We start from the raw sequence: 22,985 nt of genomic DNA on the forward strand, positions 1-22,985 counted from the left end.
TGATGTCACCCATCCAGCTTGTATACATCATTATAAAAATGTATGTCCGTAGTCGATCAAACAAATGAAAATATATCTAATTACTGAATCGATATAAGGAACAGAATTTGGTACTAGCTGATGATAGCTTTTTGTTTTAATGTATATGAATAATTCACGGCAACTATTTCACATCACACCTAAAGATTGAGCGGGTAACTTAGATGTGCTAGCTTTTACTAGATATTTGGTCATATGTGGTCAATTTATACTTAGGTACATGTTCTGTAGTCCGAGCACTTACTGGGAGGCCAAGTAAAAATGTTCCTTCGTGCTAGAAGTAAGGTGTGATGAAAAATCCAATTTTTTTAGAAAAAATCAAATCCTCATAAGGTGTACACAATGTGGGAAAGCAGCACAGAAAAAATGCAAAGTGGATCACCACATACACCGTGCAGAAGAATTTTACTCTGAATGTTGAAAGCCTGTAAATTTTGTCTCCCTGAATTTGTCAGGAATATCCTAAAAATTAGTAACTAGTTTTTATGTATATAGTATCAGTTAAATTTTGTTGTTTTACTAATGTCTGGATGGCAAATTACTTAGCAAAGTTTATTTGTTAGTTTAGCATGTAGATTTTTGTTATCATCTTTCTATATTTTAAATTCAGCATTCATAGGATTTAGTCAAGTGAATGATTTATATAGTAGTAGCAGCAATTAAAATCATTAAAATTAAAAAATGTTTAATGATTATATGCGATATTTATGATTTAGACTGATTCTAAATTCAGTATTTCTGTTATGTTATATTTTATTTACATAGGTAGTCTGTTTTTCATCTTGTGTTTTGTCTAGTTTTTTACTAAATTACATTCTCTAATAATTGTAATACCAGAAAATTACACGAACAGGCAAATCTAATTTTAACATTATATTTTAACAACAGTTTAGGAAATTGGAAACAAAAAAAGATTAGGGCACAAATGGGTTAAATATTTTATTACAATTTTTAAAATATTGCAAAAGGATTAACGCACATGAACATGTTGGTTTTGTAATGAGTAATTTAATATTTTATCTGGTTATTTATAAGCAAATATTCAGAATATTTTCCTTCTACTACTTGATACTATGTTGATCTATAATAAATTTTTTTTTCCATATTCTGCGATTACTCCTTTGTGAGTAATTATCTTTTCATTTATACGGTAGCGCTGTTCAGCTGCTTTTTAAAAACCCTAGTTTTATTATAACTCTCAAGAAAATATTTAAGTGTAGTCATTGGGCTTGGAGATCTACTCTGCAACTGTGACGCTCCTTTTCTGTTAATTTATCACTGTAGATATGATTCAGCCGCATTTAAACCAAAGTGAGATAGTGATTGCAATCTTTTTTGTATCAAAATATATTTGTAATATTTTAACTAAATATTAAGTAAACAACTCTAACTACCTTATTCATAAATGAAGTTGCAATCAATTTTCTATTTTTGTCAGTTTAAAAGTTATTTAATTTTTCAGGACTTTTCAAAAATACTGAGTGAAAATACTGAGTTTTGTTATAATTCTTAGGAATTGAAAATTATTGCTCTTTAAAACATTAAATGAATTAGTTTTACATTAAAAATCTAATTAAATATAACAGGATTTTTTTGTAATAATAAATATAAAAATATTTTCTGATTGTTAAAATCATTTTAGATGCATAGAATTTAAATTTTCATATTATTCGTAAAGTATATTCTCTCATGAGATTTCTGTTTATTTATATATTTATAAATTAATAATTTTTCTTGCAGGCGATGTTTATCTGGTGGGCTGTACTAATGTTGGGAAATCAACGTTGTTTAACGCTCTTCTTCAATCGGATTATTGTAAAGTGAAAGCTATTGACTTACTTCAACGTGCTACAACTGCCCCTTGGCCTGGAACTACATTGAATCTCCTTAAAGTACTGTATATATATATATATTTGAATTTATTTAGATTAAAATTTTGATAGTCCATTTTTTCCTCTATTATGTTAAATAACTATATATATAATATAATATTTTTTTAGCTTCCACAAAGTACAGAATTAGAGAACACTTTTAACTTTACTTTTTTATGTTCATCAAAACATTTTCAGGCCCATCCATCTTCAGTGATATTTTTTATTTTAATTAATGTTTCTTTGTTTACATTTACATATTAATTTTAGCATTTTAAATTTTATTGTGTAAAAATTGTTAACAAAATTTAAAACATTTAAAAAATTTCAGAACAAATATTTTGGGTGCGGGACCCAACTTAACAATTTAAAAAAAAATTTTTAATTTTGTATAATTTCTGATAATTTTTTTGTTTTTCAAGACATATACGTTATTAAAAATGCTATATGTGTTAGTTATCTAGCAAGGAGGTCAAACAGGAAAATTAAAATTTGTTTCCAAAACTTTCCATTTTTTTTATCAGTTATACTCTACACTATAATTTTAATGAAATAAATGGGTCCTTTGGTCAAGGTTATCGATTGAGGATCAAAAGAATTTTGATTTTTTTTCTCAATTTCATTTTAATACTGCATAATTTTAAACCTAAAAGTGTAGTTTTTTAAGGGCTCAAATTGATTGTATATCTTTTCTTCAATTATGCAAGTACTCTAAATATTGCATAATTAATAATCAAATTATTTACATTTAAAAACATTATGGCAAATCTGAAATAAAAATCTGTTAAGAATAAACCTATGAAAATGATATAATATATCATTTTTTTATATCGTAAAAAAAATGGTTATTATTTTATATTAAGATATAATATTATTTATCATGTTTGAATATTTAAAATTTTTGAGCACACATTTTGTTAATTTATTTATGAACTTCTTGTTTAGCCCTCTTGATATATATATATATATACTGGGTAATTATTAAAAAGTCTTTCCATTAAGGAAAAAATACGTCTTTAGTTGAGAAATAAGTCAAAGTTCGGTGGATTTGTGTGAATTATATAGAGCATGGGATAATGCTTTCCCTCATGACCTTCACTTAGTCCAAGCATTTACTTTTGTGTTGAAAAATTGGTTCATCTCTAAGCGATTCCAATTTTTGTATTCTGTATTTTATTTACAATTTTTGCTTGGTGCTGGCATCTTGTTCTACATTCAACTTTTTCTGTCGTACTGACTCTTCGATGATCATGCACAAATGTTATGTAATCTGTATTCATACGATTTTTATAAAGTTGTATAGATTCATGTTATACATATAAAAATATAAGTGTGATGTTTGGTAAAAAAGAATTGTTACTTGTGCTTTAAAAATAACAATATCTTTTTCTGTCAATTCTTATAAAAATGTGTATAACTTTTCAAGCGATTAATACTTTGATTGCAAGAAAGGACCTTGTTATTCTCTCATTACTATTTTTAATAATTTACCAAACTATTTAAAAAATAATAATTTTCCCACTGTTTAAAATAGGATTAAAATATTTTATTTAACATACTACTGTTTCAATAAATTTTAAAATAATATTAATTTAAAAAATATAAAAATAAAAATCCCATAGATTTCTCCATCTTGTTCAACGTGAACATAAAGATGTATTCAAGTAATTTTCATTAATATCTTCCGAACTATGAATTATTTTGTAATTTTTTATATTTAATATATTCATGTATTTACTCTTAAAATTAACAGCTCATTTTAATGAATTTTCTCATGAATGAAGGCGTAAAACCCGGTGAGATTTATTCGTGACTCCTTGCACAGTATGGTGATGAGACTCTTATTCACAGTAAAAGATTTGAATGGTTCAAACATTTTAAAGAAGTCCATACATCAGTGAGCGACTATCCCAGTCGAAGTGGTTCGGAGCCTATGTAGTCATTCCCGTGAACATTCAGCGAGTGGAAGAACTGATCCTTAATAATCGATGGATAACTTGTCAGTAAATTGAAGAAACAATAAATGCTTTTGCAGGAACTAAACAAAATCATTCATGAACATCTGAAGTTGCTTTCAAGAAAAAGGTGTTCTGTTTCTGCAGGACAATACTTGACCGCATGCAGCCCACTGCACGACATGTACACTACAAGATCTTTGCTGGGAGTTATTGCCCCCCCCCCCGTTTACAGTTGGACCTCGCTTCCAGCAATATTCACCTGTTTAGGCCCTAGTAATTGTTCCTAGGAGGCTAGCATTTCAACAGGAATGATGAGGTAAAGCAGTCGGTCCTATCTTGGTTTCGATGTAACGACAAACGTTTCTACACTGCAGGTATCCAGTTACTAGTGAAACTGTGGGATAAATGTAATCCAGGATTACATAAAAAAATAAAAGAATTTCTTACTATCATAAGTGTGCTCTATATTCATTAAAAATTTATAGTTCTAGATTGACACCCCTTGTATTATTAGAAGACCTTTTTGCAAAAATTAATTGTGTGTTGACCACATATCACTGATATGATTAAAATGTTTTGTCTAAACATGTTCTGGTTTTTTAAATTTATTTATTATTTTTTTTTTTTATTACATAATTTTGAATTTACTATTACAATTTATTTACAGTTCCCAATTTTACGTCCTAGTGGGGTAAGATTGTTTCTTAGAACACGTAGATTGCAAGAAGAAAAATCAATAAAAGCTGCTGAAAAACGATTATGGAAATTGCAGAATGCTCCAAAAAAACAAATTGAACCTGTCCAACTTATTGGTAAGTAATTGCTTATTTTTTCTTTCTTTTTTATTCATTCAGTTAAGAAACTCAGCTTTGGTTTAAATTTCTGGTAAAAAAATTGAACATTTTAATTTAATTATTGCTTTTTCCCTGCTAGGTTTTGTTGATTATTGTCACTAAATATTTATACCTGTTTTTTTACCAATTAAAAATAGTTTTTTTTTAATGTACTTTTAAAACATTGTTCTCTTTTAAAAAAAAATGTTTTAAATATTAAATTAAATTTTGCTACATCCTCTATGTTTCAGTAAAAAAGATATAAATAAAAGAATTTAAAAAAAATATATTATAAATTTAAAACTTAAAAAGTTGGCAAGGAATTGTATGACTTTCCCAGCTTCACTGAAAAAGTTATCCGACTCTGATTGTTAGGCCACTTCAAATACAAATTTAAGACTAATAAATTTTGGCTAATATAGTTTATTTTAAATTAGTTAAATTTTATTTTTATAAACAAACCTTACCAATACTTATCCATGAAACTGTGTGACTGTTTGACATTTGACATTTCATAACACTGGACCTCCAGTTTCAGCCAATATGCAAGGTGTTCTACACATGGGCTATTTATTCTACTTTGATTTCACGTTTTATTTTATTATTCGATTTAAATTTTGAGGTGCAGGATTCATGACAATTATATTTCTCTATTTCCTTGACTAATTGTAACCAAAATTAAATGGGCTCAATGAACCGTACTTAGATGCCAAAATTTAAAAAAAATGATTATTCCTATGTGAATGTATCAAACAAAACTGATGAAAAAACAAAAAGAGAAATTTAATGAGGTTTGTTATCCTTTATTCCGAAATGAGATTGCCTAAATATATAACCAAAGTGACATACTACTGTAATAAAATCGTCTAATCGGTACAAGAATGTGAGTTTTGAGTAAAGAAATAACAAAAAATAAAATAGTGTTTTCTACTCCTTTTTTAAGGGGGTTTGAATAAGACCAAACACCATCAGAAAGAACCATAGATACCTAAGGGGCATTAAATTATATAAAAACGTTTATCTATTTTTTGATATTTGGATCTGATGAGGTCTGTATCTCCCTGCTCCCTTAAACAATAATGATCAAAATTACACCAATTCCTCTTATACAGAAATCATAGCCAAATTTAATCTGAAATAAGCCCATCCAGTATGGAGATATCAAGAAAAAAACAGGCAAAACATATATATATTAATTAATTTATATTTAATAGATCAACTGTAAGTACAGAACAATTGACATAGGATGACTTTGACTGAAAAGTTGAACATGCATAGAGTTGCAGCAAACTTTGTTTCTCATTTGATGTTTGTCAGCAACTTCTTAAACAAGCCGATGTTGATGAAACATTCATACAAAGGATCATAATGGGAGACAAAAGTCGGGTTTATGGTTACGACATTGAGACAAAAGTTCAATCATCACAATGGATTGACAAAGGATCTCCACACCCCAAGAAAGCACGTCAGTCTGAATCCGATGACAAAGTGATGCTTTTTGCTTTCTTTGATTTTAATGGAATTGTGCATTTTGAATTATTACCTCAAGGTGAATCGGTGAACTGTGCGTACTAGCAAGGTGTTTTACAATGGTTACTTGAAAAATTTTGCAAAAAGAGATCATAGTTGTGATGGGACAACTCATGGTTTCTTCACTACAACAATGCACCTGCGTACTCAGACTTGTTGTCAATTGTCAGTTTTGTGCCAAAAATCAGATGTCTCTCCTCCATCAGCCTACCTACTTGCCAGACCTGGCTCCTTGTGATTTCTTCTTATTTCTGAAATTAAAATAAATGATGAAAGGATACAATTTTGAGATTATTAATAACATTAAAGCAAATTCATCATGGATCTTAAAGTCCATTTCAAATGAAGCTATCCAGGATGCTTTGTGAAGTGGAAACATTGCTGGGAAAAGTGTTTGAATAGAGGAAGGTAGTATTTTGAAGGAAACAAGAACTATTTGTAAAATTAATAAAATAAATAAATTAATAAAAAAAATACAGTTCAATTATTTTTTTAACAGACCTCATATATCCTTCTGGGATTTTTTCAATGCTAGAATTATGTGTTTTGGTAGAACAAAGACATGTAAAATCTTACTTGATAAGCATACACATAAACTGTATATTTATATATATATATATGTAGTAGATAGGTCTGGAAAAGCCCTGTTGGGCTGATGTTTTACCAAGCTGTAGTTTGACTTGACTTTTGTACTTCCTTACACGACAGCAGGGCATTAATTTTTTTCTCTCGATGGAGGAGGAGAAATCTCTAACAGACATAACCTTACTGTACAGGTTGTAGCGCCAGGATTGCACCGGCTAAAATTCATCCTCCTCTTACAACATGATGTTAGACCTGCCAAGATTGTTGTAACTCGGTATCACGAGTGTATTTCAGGCTCTCCGACAGATGTAATGTTTATTATACTTGCTTGGAATCCTACAGGCATCATTTACAGCAGCTACCTCTGCAAGCAGAGGCACCTACTGACTAGCCTTGCAAGCTGTCTTATCTCTGGGTACTTCGTTTACTGTCTTCTTTCTTAAGATTGTTGTCGTCATTTTCTTCAACACTGGATGATTCTACTTTCTTTTCAGCATTTTACAAACAATGTTATCAGCAGATATATTTATCCACAAAGGAAAAAGAGTTAGGGCTTCACTGTGATCTAAGTTACATGTTTGCTGAGGTCCAAGTAACTGGTCAAAGGCCGAAGAAACTAGAGAAAATATTAAACGTGTTGAAAATATTAAAAATGAAGCTGTTATATCTGGAATACAAATTATTGAACTATTGAAAAATTTTCTCACCAGTTTATCAAAAATAAATTTAAACGATTTTCTTTTTTAAAAATCAGTATTAATTGGTGGATGAATTTTTAAATAATACTCATTGAAAATTTTTTGTATAATCTTAACGTTTGGCATCTTTGTTCATCATACACATACATATGTGTGTCTGATAATTGTTCTCATCAATATTTACTACAGTTTCCCTTGATCCATCCAAGCAAATTTTATTGTAACTTTTTATTCTTAGAGTAATATATATATTTATTTATTCTTGATGTGATATGTATAATATATTCTTATTAAATACTGTTTAGAACAAAAACGTTTATTTATATAGCTTATATTAATTAATTATTAGAATCATTATTTTTTTATTACTAATTTATATTTACATGTTAATTTTTTTGTTAAAGGTCATATTGGACATTCTTTTAGTAAACGATTGGAGTCAGATGATACCCATGATCCATTTATGTATAATAAAGTTAGGGAAAATGAGTTACCAGAATCTGGTTTAAATCCTAATGATAAAGATTTTAAAAAGAGCAAATGGTTTTATGATACGCCAGGTGTTGTACACTCAGCGCAGGTATTTATTTTTATTTTTGTATATTTTTTTATTTATTTTGTCATTTATTCAGCGATTTGAATTATAAACAAAGATTGTTGTGACTGTAATATTTATGTCCAGCTTAATCAAAGTCTATTATCTAATTACAGTAGACCTTCATTTTAACAACTTAATTGGCTCCTAGATAGTTTTTGTTAATTAAATCATTATAATTGTCAGCCATATTATTGCAGATTCAACTGTAAGAAGATCCTATTTTACTGATTTTTTTTGTGTAGTTAGATTATTGTGGTTTTATTAATTAGATTCTATATTGTGAACTGTACAGGAACCAAACAGCAACAGTAACAATTGAAGAACATAAGAAAGAAGCCGTAATAAGAAAGGGAGTCCGACAAGGATGTTCCCTGTCTCTGTTAATTTTTAATCTTTACATGGAACTAGCAGTTAATGATGTTAAAGAACAACTTAGATTCGGAGTAACAGTACAAGGTGAAAAGATAAAGATGCTACGATTTGCTGATGATATAGTAATTCTAGCCGAGAGTAAAAAGGATTTAGAAGAAACAATGAACGGCATAGATGAAGTCCTACGCAAGAACTATTGCATGAAAATTAACAAGAACAAAACAAAAGTAATGAAATGTAGTAGAAGTAACGAAGATGGACCACTGAATGTGAAAATAGGAGGAGAAAAGATTATGGAGGTAGAAGAATTTTGTTATTTAGGAAGTAGAATTACTAAAGATGGACGAAGCAGGAGCGATATAAAATGCCGAATAGCACGAGCTAAACGAGCCTTCAGTAAGAAATATAATTTGTTTACATCAAAAATTAATTTAAATGTCAGGAAAAGATTTTTGAAGGTGTATGTTTGGAGTGTCGCTTTATATGGATATGAAACTTGGATGATCAGAGTATCTGAGAAGAAACGATTAGAAGCTTTTGAAATGCGGTGCTATAGGAGAATGTTAAAAATCAGATGAGTGGATAAAGTGACAAATGAAGAGGTATTGCGGCAAATAGATGAAGAAAGAAGCATTTGGAAAAATATAATTAAAAGAAGAGACAGACTTATAGGCCACATACTAAGGCATGCTGGAATAGTCGCTTTAATATTGGAAGGGCAGGTAGAAGGGAAAAATTGTGTAGGCAGTCCACGTTTGGAATATGTAAAACAAATTGTTGGGGATGTAGGATGTAGAGGGTATACTGAAATGAAACGACTACCACTAGATAGGGAATCTTGGAGAGCTGCATCAAACCAGTCAAATGACTGAAGACAAAAAAAAAAAATATTGTGAACAAAACATAAAACACAGACAACAATAACAGTAAAATATTACTGTTATTGTTGTCTGAAGAATAATTAATCTTAAATCTGGATAATCTTTTATGTACTCCCCCTGCTTAACTAGTTATTTTCACTTGTTACTGTGGACACATTTGTAAAATAAATTGTCAAAGGTGACTTTTCAAAGAACAGTGTGACCGACTTAAATAAAATTTCCTTTCTTAATTTGCATAACACTAACTATTTAAAAAACAATACAAATAATTTAGTTAAGATAAACATAATTTTTTAACCTATATTGTGTCTGAGAAGTGCCTAAACCTCTAGACAGAAGTATGTTGTGAACTAAGTACATATTTTGATTGTTTATTTATATTTGTACTTACAATTAATTTTCAAGTGCGTCTGTGTGTGTTTCATTTTGTTAAATGCACAGGGCTATGCATCTTCAAAGTTACGGTTTGAAAGGCTTCTCCCGTACTGTTAAGCAGTTCTTCATTTGTTGCATATTAACATTAAGGTACATAAGTTTTGATTATTCCCCACAGTGAGTTGTCGGGTACGGTAAGGTCGGGGCATTGTGTTGGTTGTTGCTTGCAATGGGCTGGTCATGTTTGTGAACTGTGGCTGATTCAGCAATTGTTCATTAGGAAATCACATATTCAAAGAGCAAAATTAGCTGGAGTCCCGTACTGCTGTATCCAGACAACTTCCACAGTACTCTTTTCTTGAAATCGAATTATTGATCTTATCAACATTTCCAAATAAGAATTGTCAGTCGTGTACTCTTCTAAAAACATGGCCTGAATAAGTAACATGATATGCGATGGATTTCTTTCCGACTTGGTACAACATGGCTTGTGAACTGTGACTAATTGTATAGTTATCAGCAAACGACAGCATTTGCCGCACGTGTCGTTCATTCACCAAACATGTCACAAACTGTTCCAGTCGGTGACATTCTAACTGCTTCCGCTCATATCAGCCATGGCTTTGTAACAACTGCAACAGACAACGGGTAAATGAGTGGCCTGTGCGATATCAACTGTAGTAAAGGAAGTATTTCTTAGCAGCAGGACTTGTGACTTTCAAAAGAGTAAAAAAATTTAATTGCATGGAGTGGTGTGGAGACTTCTTGGATATATTGTATTTTTAATGTAATTTTGTTACTATGTTGTGTTTATTTCTCAGATTATAGATTTACTAACTACTGATGAATTAATGCAGACGTTACCGAAAACACCGATTGTACACAGAGTATTTATTTTTAGACAAAATTGGACAGTATTCATTGCTGGCCTTGGTCGTATGGATTTCATTAAATTAACTGATAATGGTGATGGACGTGATGATTTTATTAAGTAAGCTATTTTTGTTTTTGAATTGCTTTGTAGTATTGTGTGTGCATGGGTTTGTTTGGTTTTTGAAGTTATGCCCTTAATTTGCCCAATTAACTTAGTAGTATTTACATATATTGTAATTAACAGTTTAAACATTTATTATAGGTAACAGGAATCCTGAACTTGCCTTGTCAAGATCAGTTACATATATTGGAGATTTGATGAAAGTGTTAATAGTGCTTGTTAAAGTTAGGTTTGAATCAACTTTTTTAACTCAATTTTTTGGGTTTCATGCCTTATTATTACTCGGGTTTTATTACTGCGGCTGAAATTCATCGACGAATAAGTAATGTGTACGGTGAAACTTCACTGATTGACAGCAAAGTGCGACAGTGGTGCAGGAACTTTAAAGGAGGATGAACAGATGTTCATGATGCAGGCGGTCAGGGAAGGAAGCGAGTGTCAACCGATGATCTCGTTGAGCGAGTGGATGAGGCGATTCGAGAAAATCATCGGTTCACTATTTCTGTATCGAGCGATTCGTTTCCTGAAATTTCAAGGTCGGCTCTCTACACCATTGTGAGCGAGAGTCTTCAGTACCACAAACTGTGTGCGAGATGGGTTCCCAAGATGCTTGGTAACATAGGCGGCTCCGTTCTATGACGAGGGTATTGGAAAGTTAGTAGTACCACACTACGACAAATGTCTAAATCGGAGTGACGACTATGTAGAGAAATAGTGTAAACTATGTAGTAAGTACTTGTTACAAATAAAAAAAATTTTATTTTCACTGTGGTTTTAATTTCGTGACCGATCGGACCTTGAAAAAACATAACCCTCATATAAGCATATATATAACATTTTCATTGTTTTAAATGTCTTCTACTTTTTTTCCGTGGTATAGTTTCTAAAATTACTGTCAGGCATTACTTCATAGGATGAATGAGGATGTATGAGTGTAAATGAAATCTACTATTGTTCGGTCTCAGGTGACCATTCCTGAGATGTGCGATTAATTGAAACCCTACAACCAAAAAACACGGTATCCATGATGTAATATTCAAGTAGATGAAGTAAGTATTCAAGATGATGTAGTCAAATGTGTATAAAAGTAACTGCCTTTACTAGGATTTGAACCTTAGAACTCTCAACTTTGAAATCAGCTGATCTGTGAAGATGTGTTCACCTCTAGACCAACCCAGTGGATTAAATGTCTTCTACCTGATTCACCAAACATGGTTCATGGTTCACCAAATATGATTCTACATGGTCACCAAACAGCTGATATTTTTGTAACCTTATAATTCATTTTGAATTTTGAAGAAGTACCAAGAGATGATTTACCGAAGATGTGAATATATATAAACATAAATATTTAATAATGATGCTTAGTGTTAAAGCATATTACACCAGTTGATATTTAAGTATGGAAACAGCTTTACTGCATCTGAGAGGTATTTGGAGGCAGAAACAGATTCTACGTAATTAAAAAAAATCTGCATTATGATGGGTTTTAATTTTTATCTGCCTTATTGAATTAAACTTAATTTTTTTAAATAAAAAGATGGACATATGACAATGAATTTCGATTAAAAATTTTACTAGAAAAAGAATTGTGTAACCTGTTTTTCTGTTAATGCTTTTGTTACTGAGTTATAAGTATTCAAAATTCCAATGTTGGAAAAATCTGTTAACAATAAAACACGCTGCATGAACAATATGTCTATATGTGATCCTCATGTTTCATAAAAGAAAAAAAAATTTTTCAATGAAAATTTCAAAATAGGCCTGTTTTGCTTAATATTGGATATTAAGAAATTTGGCATGATGATTTCTGTATATGAGACATGGCGGTACTAATTTTGTCACAGGAGCAAGGAGATATGACTTTATGGTTTCCATATTTAAAACTTTTACCCAAAGGGTAGATAAATGTTTTCACATTATTTAATGTTCCTCAGGTACATATTATATTTCTTATGATGGTCTTATTCAAACTTTGGTCTTATTAAAACCCCTTTCTTCTTTTTTATCATCTCGTATTTCAAAGTATTAAATGATTTAATTATGTCTGATAAGTGATACTTTCCTTAATGCAGTGTATACTTTATAAGTGTTGATTTTAATTATGCAGCTGGAAAACCAATTATTTTCTTTTTTTCTTCACAAAAAGTAATTGTAAAATCCTTTTGTAAGAATAAAAAATATAAAAACACTTATGCCCAATTTAATTGATAAATGTCAATTAATTTAAGGTTTTTTTCACTTGCTCCCCAAGATTCATAGAAAATAACAAATATAGCGTTTTTATTACCTTTTGAAGTGTAATGATAAGTATTTTTTCATGAGTAGAGACTGATGATGGACATTTTAATAATCAAAATGGGTATGTACTCTTTAGATTATAAACAAAATATGTGTAATCAGTTTTATTTGTATAATTGAAAAATAATTTACATTATAATAATTATTTGTGAAATATTTTTTCAGAATTGTTATATTCTGTCCAGAAACGTTACCTGTGACGATATGTGAAACTGAAAAAGCAGATGCTCTATATGATGAATTTGTTGGTACGCCGATATTTGTCGTACCTTCCAGTGGGAAAAATAGATTAAAGGTTTGGCCTCCGATGAAATCCTCAGATGATGTTATTCTTCAAGGAATATCTTTTGATGAAAGTTGTGCAGATATTGTTTTATCAAATGCAGGTGTGTTTATATATAATTACAGTCAGAAAACACGATAATAAATATACCAAATTAATAGCAAACTCGATATTAATTTACCTATTTATATTCAAATCCACCTTGGTTATCACATACCTTTTTTTCATAAATCAAAACTCATTGTTATTGTGATTACAATTAAGCCAGCTATCAAGACAGGTGCGATAAATTAAACAGTTCATCATTTTAAAAATTTACCTGTTCATTTTTTTTGTCAATATAATACTTTTTTAAATATTTCGGTCTTTCTATTATTTATTTCTTAATTTTTTTTTTACAGGCACTCATTTTAAATGTGTCATCATTGTTAACTTAATAAACTATAAAACCTACAAAGAATTTTAAGTGAGAAAGTTTTCCTTGATTTTTTGTTCATTAATAAAAAATTAAATCAAAAAGATTTTCCAGGAATATTTATAATATTAAAAATTAAAAACCATGACTGCTGGAAAAAAAACATTGCTCTTTTTGTTCTGGTTTGATTCCATCGTGATCTTGTATTATATTAGAAAATACTCCATTTGAATTTTGAAAATCGAACAGTTGTTGCAGAGGTATTATATGGGGTGCTGTTATAGCACCCCATTGCACCTCCCAAAACAGTGCCCCAGGGGTATCCCATTTGTTACTAGTTGATGGTGATGATTGGTCCAGCCTCACACAACGTGCTTGCATTACTTTACCACTGTAGCCTCACAGAATTTTAATTAAAATTTTTAGTCTTGCTTGAGATGTGTTTTGTTATTTTTAGTAACAGTTACACTGATGGGAGTTTCTTGTGGCATTCGCATTGGTGGCATCCTGGACCAAGGCGATTGAAAGATGTCATATACCGTAGTTTATAAGATGACCTCTGGTAAAGCCCATCAGGGCTAGGTAGAGAGGTGATAGTTTGAGGGGTGTCTTCCACTAGGAGATCAGGGTCGGGAATGAATGGTTGCACTTGAATAGACATGTAACCTACTCTGATGGTACAGGAAGGTTAAATGCAATATAAGAGAGGAAGTAGGTTTCTCTATTCCACTCTGACGACTCATAATTCGTCTCACCTCAACAACACCTTGAGGACAAACTTCATCGGTAAACTCACTGATATCAAGCTCCAAAAGGTCCCGACAAAAGATTACTCCTCAGCTAGTATTCAAGGATTTCAGGCATAGCTTTTATGTTAATACCACCCATATTAGGGAGACGCAACAGGGATCAACTCTGTTCATCACTAATTACCTCAACAAGTATCATGCTATCCCTTAGTTTCCTGATGTTTTTAGGTGAACCACTGAGCTTTATTGATCAGGAAATGTCAGACCTTTTGTAGCGAGCCTCCTTTCTGAAAGTGTGTTTAAGATCAACAAATCATACATTCTTTTATGTCAACGGTTAGCCTGTTCTCATCAACAGCATTTTTATCCTCATTAGAGAACTTATTTAAAAAGATGACATACTGAATAAGTAATTACAAAACTTCAAGAAAATGCATTTCACATAATTTCCACACATTTAATAGAGTGCTATGTACAGAATTGTTACTATAAATCTAATCCTATTGTAAACTGTGTGTAAGATGGGTCCCGAAAATGTAGTAGACTTGCATCCAGAAAAATCAGAGGATGGAATCTGCATCTCCATTGTTCGACTACTACAAAAGAAAGAGGGGAACGAATTCTTTCTCGTATCGTAACCGGTAATAAAACATGAATTTGATACATCAATGTCAAGTCCAAAATAACAGTCCATTCGGTGATGTCATTCAAATTCATCAAAGCTAAACAAAATACAAGCTGAGTCGGCTCAGACAGTTTTCTGGCCCAAAAATAGTGTCCTACTATTAAATTTCACAGACTCGGGGAAACAGTAATCAAAATGGAGATGTACTGTGACATTTTTTTAAAATAAGGTAAATACTTAAAAATCAATGCTGTCACCAGGATTTCTTTTCTTTATGATAATGCATGCTTGTGCTGATAAGAAGTTTCATTAATACATTTGGGAAGTTTTTGATTTAACCTTACAGCTCAATCCAGTGGTTTAAAATCAGCACCGTTGTAATGAAATCTTGACAGATTTTTTTTAATAGGGTGTTTTAATGCTTGTTTCTTTCTAAATATTATAAATACATAAAATATTTAGGTGACTTACTAAAAATAGATGCGTGTACATATATAGACGGGTAAACCTTTATTTTTTTTTTTTACTATATTTTCCGTTTTTTTGGCTATATTTTTTCTAATGATTTATTGAAATGTGGCTCATATTAAATACAGGTATGAAAATTTAAATAATTTTTCATGTTCAAAGTTGTGTTGTTGAGTTTTACGGGTGTGTCATTTCAACTACAAAAGTTATATTCATGTGTGATTATGCAAGAGGCAAAAAAAAAATGGGAAAATTTAAAGGATAAAATGAAATGAAATAACCTTTTTTAATTAATTTTATTTAAATCAGATTTAGGAACAAAGTTATCCATTCCATTTTCGTACTAGGTTATAACAATTATTACAACTTAAAGATTATGTATTCAGATGTCCACTTCTTATAAGTATTGATTATTAAAACCTTTTTGCTGAAGTTTCATTTAATTATCTGTGACATTTCAACAATAATGTTTGTGATCTCTTTACTAAAGTTACTTTTAAGTCCATCAATACTTCAAGGTTTATATTGTAGACTTTAAAAACCTTACAAAAAGTAATTTCATGTATTTAAATCCACAAATTGTGTTGGCTATCTATAGCCAACAAAGAACTGTTGTACTGTCTTGTTGAAATCAAGGTGACACAATGATTTGTTGTAACGGATTAATTAAAACTATTTTGATTATATTGTAGAATCGGACTGCATTAGCAATATTTTATATGATCATTCTTGTTATGGTCCAATTCTTAGTTCCTTGTATGAAAGAAAGGGAATTGTGATCTCAGAAAATTTTGGTTTTCAGATTTCAATGTAAATTTCCATTTTGACCATCCCTGAATCCATTTTGACTAGTTTTGGTGTAACCCCTGTATCTCGCATTACTCAAAAATGATTAGTCGTAGGATGTTGAAATTTTGGACTTGGACTGTTGTAACAGCTAGTTGTGCACCTCACCTTTTGATTGCAATTGATTAATCAAAAGTTTCCAAAAAAGCAAAAAATATTTGTATTTTGGACTTTTTATTAACTACAATAATAAGCCCTCATGTAGTTTTTCAACGATATGAAAAAAGTAGGTATCATAAGTAGTCTTTATTTTCATCGGTTCCAGAGTTATAGTCAAATGATTAATTTTAATTAATGAAATATTTAGATCTTTCAAGAGGAAGGCACATCAGTTCTAATCAAATTTCATCTCCATTTTTTGTATAACTTTTTTTTTTAAATTTAAATATATTAATTTATTAATAATTATTAACCTTTGATTGTAAAAAAATTACAAGTAAATAATTACTCAATAACAATAAAAAAAAAAGAAAAAAATATGAGGTTATTTATTAGTAAAATAAAATTTTATGTACTTCTAATTTAAAAAAAATGCAATATGTAATTTAATAGATGTATGTACAAGGAAGTCATGTAGTGTTCACATCAAAGTTTTTCAATTATGATTAGGTAAAACTTATGAAATGATGAATACATTTTTTGTGTAAAAAAGCTGCTCGTGAAGCTGTTATAGATTTTCTAATGTACAGTATTGGAAAATTTAATTTACTTACAAACCATTTAAGCCAAAATTTGCTTCATATGACATACATACAAACATAAATTGAAAAGAAAAGTTTACTCATTTTGAAAAAACTTAACACAAAAATTTTTAATGATTTTTAATTAAGTAATTTTTAAATAAAGTAAAATTGATCAGCTAAAAATGCAAACCTTTTGATAATATTCTTCGTAAACTTTATATAAAGTTTTGTTAACTAATCTCGAATGACTTTGGTCATCAGGTTGGATTTAACAAAACAGGTGTGTAAACTGTTTTTGCCTTACTGGTAGGAATTTTTATGCTGAGGATGTTCTTTCAGTACTAATCCAGGTATTTGTTACATGACCGGTAAGTTTATGATTATGAAGATATGTATCTGTGAAAACTCCGCATAAATGACTTAAGAACAGTCACCATTTTTTAATATGATTTGCTGTAATCATATAAAAAAATTTTTAAAAATGGCAAGTTGTGCATCACTCTTCACGTCAAATAATATCAGCAATATGGCTGTGCAATGGGACATATACAGACACACCTCCATAATCAGTATTGCCAACATTGCACGTACAATGTTGGCAAGACTGAAAGATTACCTGGTTTTTTGCTTCATCATGCGTAATATTATAATTGTAATTAATTTATTTTAGTTTCTTAATGTTTTATATTTTTTTATAATTATTTCCAGGCTGGATATCAATAACACCAAATGAAGAACAACTTTGTAAATTTCGATGTTGGACACCGGATGGTCGTGGAATATACGTTAGAAAAGTACCGTTAATGAAATATGCTGTTACCATTCACGGTCAACGCATTCGAAAAACACCAGCGTACTGTAGAAGATACCTTAAGGAAGCTGCAGACGATATTTAAATTAGAATTAATTTTTATAAAATTTAGTATCATACATATAAAAACTTTTTTACAAAATAGTTTACAGATTTCATTTGTATTATTAATTTTGTTAAATAAATAGAATTATTAAATAAGTGTTCATTATTTTTCAATTAACATTTACATTTTAGCCTGATTATACAATTACTAGATACATTTTTTAATGTACGAGAAATAATGTTGAAAGCCTTATCAGTAATCTCGATCAGACTTTCAGATGAAAGGCTGAGAGATAGAGAGAGTGAGAGGGAGAGAGAGAGATGCTACTGCTACAGCATAGAGGTTTGAATATATTGCATACATATTATTAACTTGCCAATATCTTTACTAAAAAGTTTTGATTAAAAGAGCAACATTATCTATCTATCTCTCTCAAAACGGATAACAGAATTGTTTTCATGTTGACTCAATAATACGTAATAAAATATTTCATGTTTTACATGCATCATGACCACAAGAAAGACTGTGACAGATACTGTCACAATTAGAGTTAGTACGTTAGAATGTACATAACAAAGTTATGTACAACCTTATCTTTTAAATGAAAAAACCCTGTAGTTTTTATAACATTTTTGAATACACAATTCTTAAATATCCTTCCCAAAACCTAACAGTTAAAGAGCTATACCTCATTTCAAAATGTACCAGTCAACAATATATACGCTGTAAGTAAAACTTAAGTCCAGTGTTGTAATTTTACGAGGGTAAAGTCAGTTATTATCCGCAATGTAGTTATAAATTTTATTGCAATAAAAACAGGAAACTTACATGTACATCATTTTTCAACATAGTTGCATTTCAACGTATTTGGTCTATCGTTGCACAAGCTTCCTGATACCCTCATAAAAGGAAGTTTTCGGTTGAGCTGTAAGCGTGGAATGCACCATTTCTTTCACTGTTTCGTCTGAGGTAAATCGACAGTCCCTTAATGCCTCTTTGAGTGGACCAAACAAGTGGTAGTGAGAAGGGACAAGATCAGGACTATACAGAGGACGAGCCGGTACTTCAAAGTTGAGTTTCTGGAGCTTATCAGCAGTGTGTGGATGGGCATTGTTGTGCAACAACACAACACTTTTGGACTGCAGTCCTTGGCGTTTGCTTCGAATTGCAGGCTTCAGCTTGGCAGTGAGCATCTCACTGTAACGCGCACTGTTTATTGTCGTGCCCCTTTCCTCATAATTTTCCAGTTCTGGGCCTTGAGTCCCAAAAAACCGTGAGCTTCAGTTTTCCTGCGGACGGTTGGGTCTTGAACTTTTTTTTGCGGGGCTAATTTGGATGTTTCCATTCCATACTCTGCGGTTTACTCTCCGGCTCGTAATGATGGATCCGTGTTTCATCACCAGTGATCATTCTGTCTAAGATGTCCCATTCATTACCGTAGCAAACCAAATGTTTTTGGCAGATGTCCAAGCGCGTTTGTTTATGTGACTGTGTGAATTGTTTTGGAACACGTCTTGCACAGACTTTATGAAACCAAAGTCTGTTGTAGATGATTTCATATGTAGAACAGTGACTAATTTTCAGATGTGCCGCTTCATCGATAGTTACTCATCTGTCTAAGAAAACCATGTCACGTGCACCTTCAATGTTTTCCTAATTTGTGGTGGTAAATTCTTAATTAATAATAATAATTAATGAATTTTAAAAAACCTGAATTTTCTGAATCCTGTTTAAAATGCTTTATTTTATATATTTCATATCTTCATGCATTCATTTTAAACATAATTTTTTTTACGTTTACATTTTAAATGATTATGTACGTTGTGATCAACGTTTTACTACAATATCCCTTGATCCATCCAGACAAATAACGGGGCAGTTTATTTACTTTGTGTAATAACAAATCTACCCATTCCTGAGGCGATCTGAATTGAATAAGCTTGAATATTTTATTTATTTATTAGAGAAATTAGTCGGTAAATTTGTGGAAACATGTGTACCTATAATGATTCCTCAATCAGATCTTAAGATACTATTTTTCTTTTAAAAAATACAAAATTGAAAAAAGAAAGAATTTTTTATTAACATTTTTTATTCTTTTGATGTGATGTAGAATACAAAATTGAATCAGCCAGGAATATTATTATTTCAATATGTATGTATGAAAGCCTTGGGGAAAACAATTTTGACGTAACACTAATATTATGTTTTACATGCATCATGACCACAAGAAAGACTGTGACAGATACTATAAAGAACAAAGTTATGTACATTCTAACTTCACTTGTAAATGAAAAAACCCCAGTTTTTATAACATTTTTGAATACACAATTCTTAAATATCCTTTCCAAAACTCAACAGTTTAAGAGCTATACCTCATTTCAAGATGCACTGATCAACAATATATACGATGTAAGTAGAACCTAAGTCCAATGTTGTAATTTTACGAGGGTAAGTCAATTATTATTCGCAATGTAGTTATAAATTTTATTGCAATAAAAATAGGAAACTTAAATTTACATCATTTTTCAACGTATGATGATTCTGTCTAAGAAGATGTACCATTCATTACTGTAGCGATCCAATGTTTTTGGCAGATGTCCAAGTGTGTTTGTTTATGCGACTGTGTGAGTTGTTTTGGGACCTGTCTTACACATAAAACTTTATAAAACTTAAGCTTTATAAAACCCAAATTTGTTGTGGATGATTTCGTAGGCAGAATCGTGACTAATTTGCAGACGATGTGCCTCTTCATCGATAGTTACTCGTCTGTCTAAGAAAACCACGTCACGTGCACCTTCAATGTTTTCCTCATTTGTGGCGGTAAATGGTCGTTCGGCTCCTTCGTCACTTAATGACCATTTTTGAATTTTTCAATACGTTTGTAGACACTCCGTTGTGGCAACACGCTGTTCCTGTACTGTACCAAAAGTACAAAGACAGATTATTTATATTAGTACAAGACTAATGAACGTTGCATCAAATATTTTTTTTTAAGATGAAGTTATCAAATAAACAACTAATGAAGAACGAACAAAATGAATTAAAAATATGTTTTATTTAATATAGGTAGTTTATTATTTATTATTAAATATATTTTACCAGTTTACCTCTTGGTTGTTTTTTGTCAAAACATTTAATCTTTAATTATTTCAATTAATAAAATTGCAATTAATTGTTATAATTTTGTTTTGCTCATGAACTAAGTATAGTATTTTCAATGTTTCTCCTTTTATTGTATCAACTTATATGTCTGATCTATTACTTGTTGCTGGGTTGCTACGATGCCATGTGGCACCTTATAAATTATCTGGTAGCCCTAGGAAGGGTCATTGTGCATTTGATGAGGTAACTCTGAAAAGATCTGTTGAGTCTGGTCGCTGGTGATATTGGCTTCAGCTTGATGGGGAGTAGCCGCTCCCATTGGAATTGGACTGAGCATCCCCTCAGCGGGTGTTGGGTTAGCGTCTTGCTTTGGCATGGCCGAGGTGGTTCTCGTCTGGCTCCGACTTCATCACAGCCTCCTGGCATTAGCAATCTTATCTTGGTGTTAGTAGTAATAGGCTGGCCAGGCTTGCTGTTCCTGCAGGAGTGTGGCCCTCCACCGGCAAACCCCATTTTGGGCTGCCGGCCAGGGCGGTTGAAGCCAGACAGGTTGGGTGTAGATTTGGTGTCCAGTGGTTTCCTCAGCAGGCCTGCCGCTCTTAAGGGAAAGTTTGCATTCACCAGGAGATCCCATGTTGAGCTGGACATGGGACTTTGTTGCCACTTATATAGCCGCCGGTGTGTGGCAGGGTACTGTGTGCTCAGCAGCGAAGGACTGATTGGTAGGGGAAGTGCATGATAATCAATTATTTTTAAGTAAAATATATTAATATTTTAATCCAAGTGGATTCAACAAGACTACATTTCTTTTAAAACTGTATAATATTTGAATTGTACTGAATTTTGATGTTGGCAAGCAATAAATATAATGAAACTGACAAATTATTTTTCTTTACAATTTAAAAAACAAATATTATTACTTCAGACAATACAAAAAAACTGTAATAATACAATTTATTAATTTAAGAAATTACTGACAAATAATTAAGTACAGGAATAAAATTTATGAAAATAAGCTCACAACCATCTGTATAAATAGATTAGTCTAATTTGTTTCAGAAAAAAAAAGTTATACAATGTTGTCAACAGAGAAAACTAGAGATATGGCATATCTCGTAAACAGTTGTATCCAGGGGAAAATGTCTTATTAGATGTTGTATCATCTGTAAATGTTACAAAAATTGGGTATTTCCATTTAAAAATCATGGAAATATGTCAGATATAAAAATAGGAAACTAGGAATGTCAAAAGAGTACTGTTTAATAATGCATTCAATAATCGAGAAAAAGTTCCTCGTTTTAATGTTTTCTGTAGTTTTTCTTGTTTTCGAAGTCTTAATGATTGTACACTTTAAATTACAATGAATTATACAATTATATGAATTATTGCAATGAATTATACAACAAAATGTATAATAAATGGTAATAATAAAAAAAACAACATATTATTTTTAAATAAAAATTATTTTAATAATATAATTAAATTAAAATACATATACCAAAATATATTTAAAATAAAAGATTACATTAAAAATAAATAAATGACTAGTACACAATTATCCTGTAATCCCTGCAAATAAAAAAAAAACTGTTCTCAGCTTTTAATGAACATAAACGTTTATCTTTACATAATTCTGAATATACAAAATTACTTAATGGAATGAATAAATAAATACCAAAAACCTTATGTAATAAAAATTAAAAGATTAAACAAAAATGACCCATATAATTTTAATTATTTAATAATAATAAAGTATGATGGATAGGAACAGGTGATTTTGAATTGTTCATTACCAAACTGTAATTTCAGCTGGCAACACTGTTATAATGCTACTTTATACCCCAGACAGTGCTAATTGTTTAGTTTCAATGTAATAAATAACATTAAAAAATGTTAAATAAATGAAAAAATAAGACACT

General features: G+C 30.7%; 1 protein-coding gene across 1 annotated transcript in view; it reads left to right on the top strand.

The window, feature by feature from the left end:
• Nucleotides 1-18,110, top strand: part of LOC142319633 (nitric oxide-associated protein 1-like) — a 32,120-nt gene extending 14,010 nt beyond the window's left edge. Inside the window, exons 5-10 of the mRNA XM_075357145.1 lie at nt 1,780-1,931; nt 4,536-4,680; nt 7,919-8,094; nt 10,562-10,731; nt 13,201-13,421; nt 17,813-18,110. Coding sequence (XP_075213260.1) covers nt 1,780-1,931; nt 4,536-4,680; nt 7,919-8,094; nt 10,562-10,731; nt 13,201-13,421; nt 17,813-18,000 — 1,052 coding nt within the window. The 3' untranslated portion in view covers nt 18,001-18,110. The remainder of the gene's footprint in view (nt 1-1,779; nt 1,932-4,535; nt 4,681-7,918; nt 8,095-10,561; nt 10,732-13,200; nt 13,422-17,812) is intronic.
• The last annotated feature ends 4,875 nt before the right edge of the window (nt 18,111-22,985 follow it).

The sequence above is a fragment of the Lycorma delicatula genome, chromosome 2 (assembly GCF_047948215.1).
Source record: "Lycorma delicatula isolate Av1 chromosome 2, ASM4794821v1, whole genome shotgun sequence".
In the NCBI taxonomy this organism is placed as follows: domain Eukaryota; kingdom Metazoa; phylum Arthropoda; class Insecta; order Hemiptera; family Fulgoridae; genus Lycorma; species Lycorma delicatula.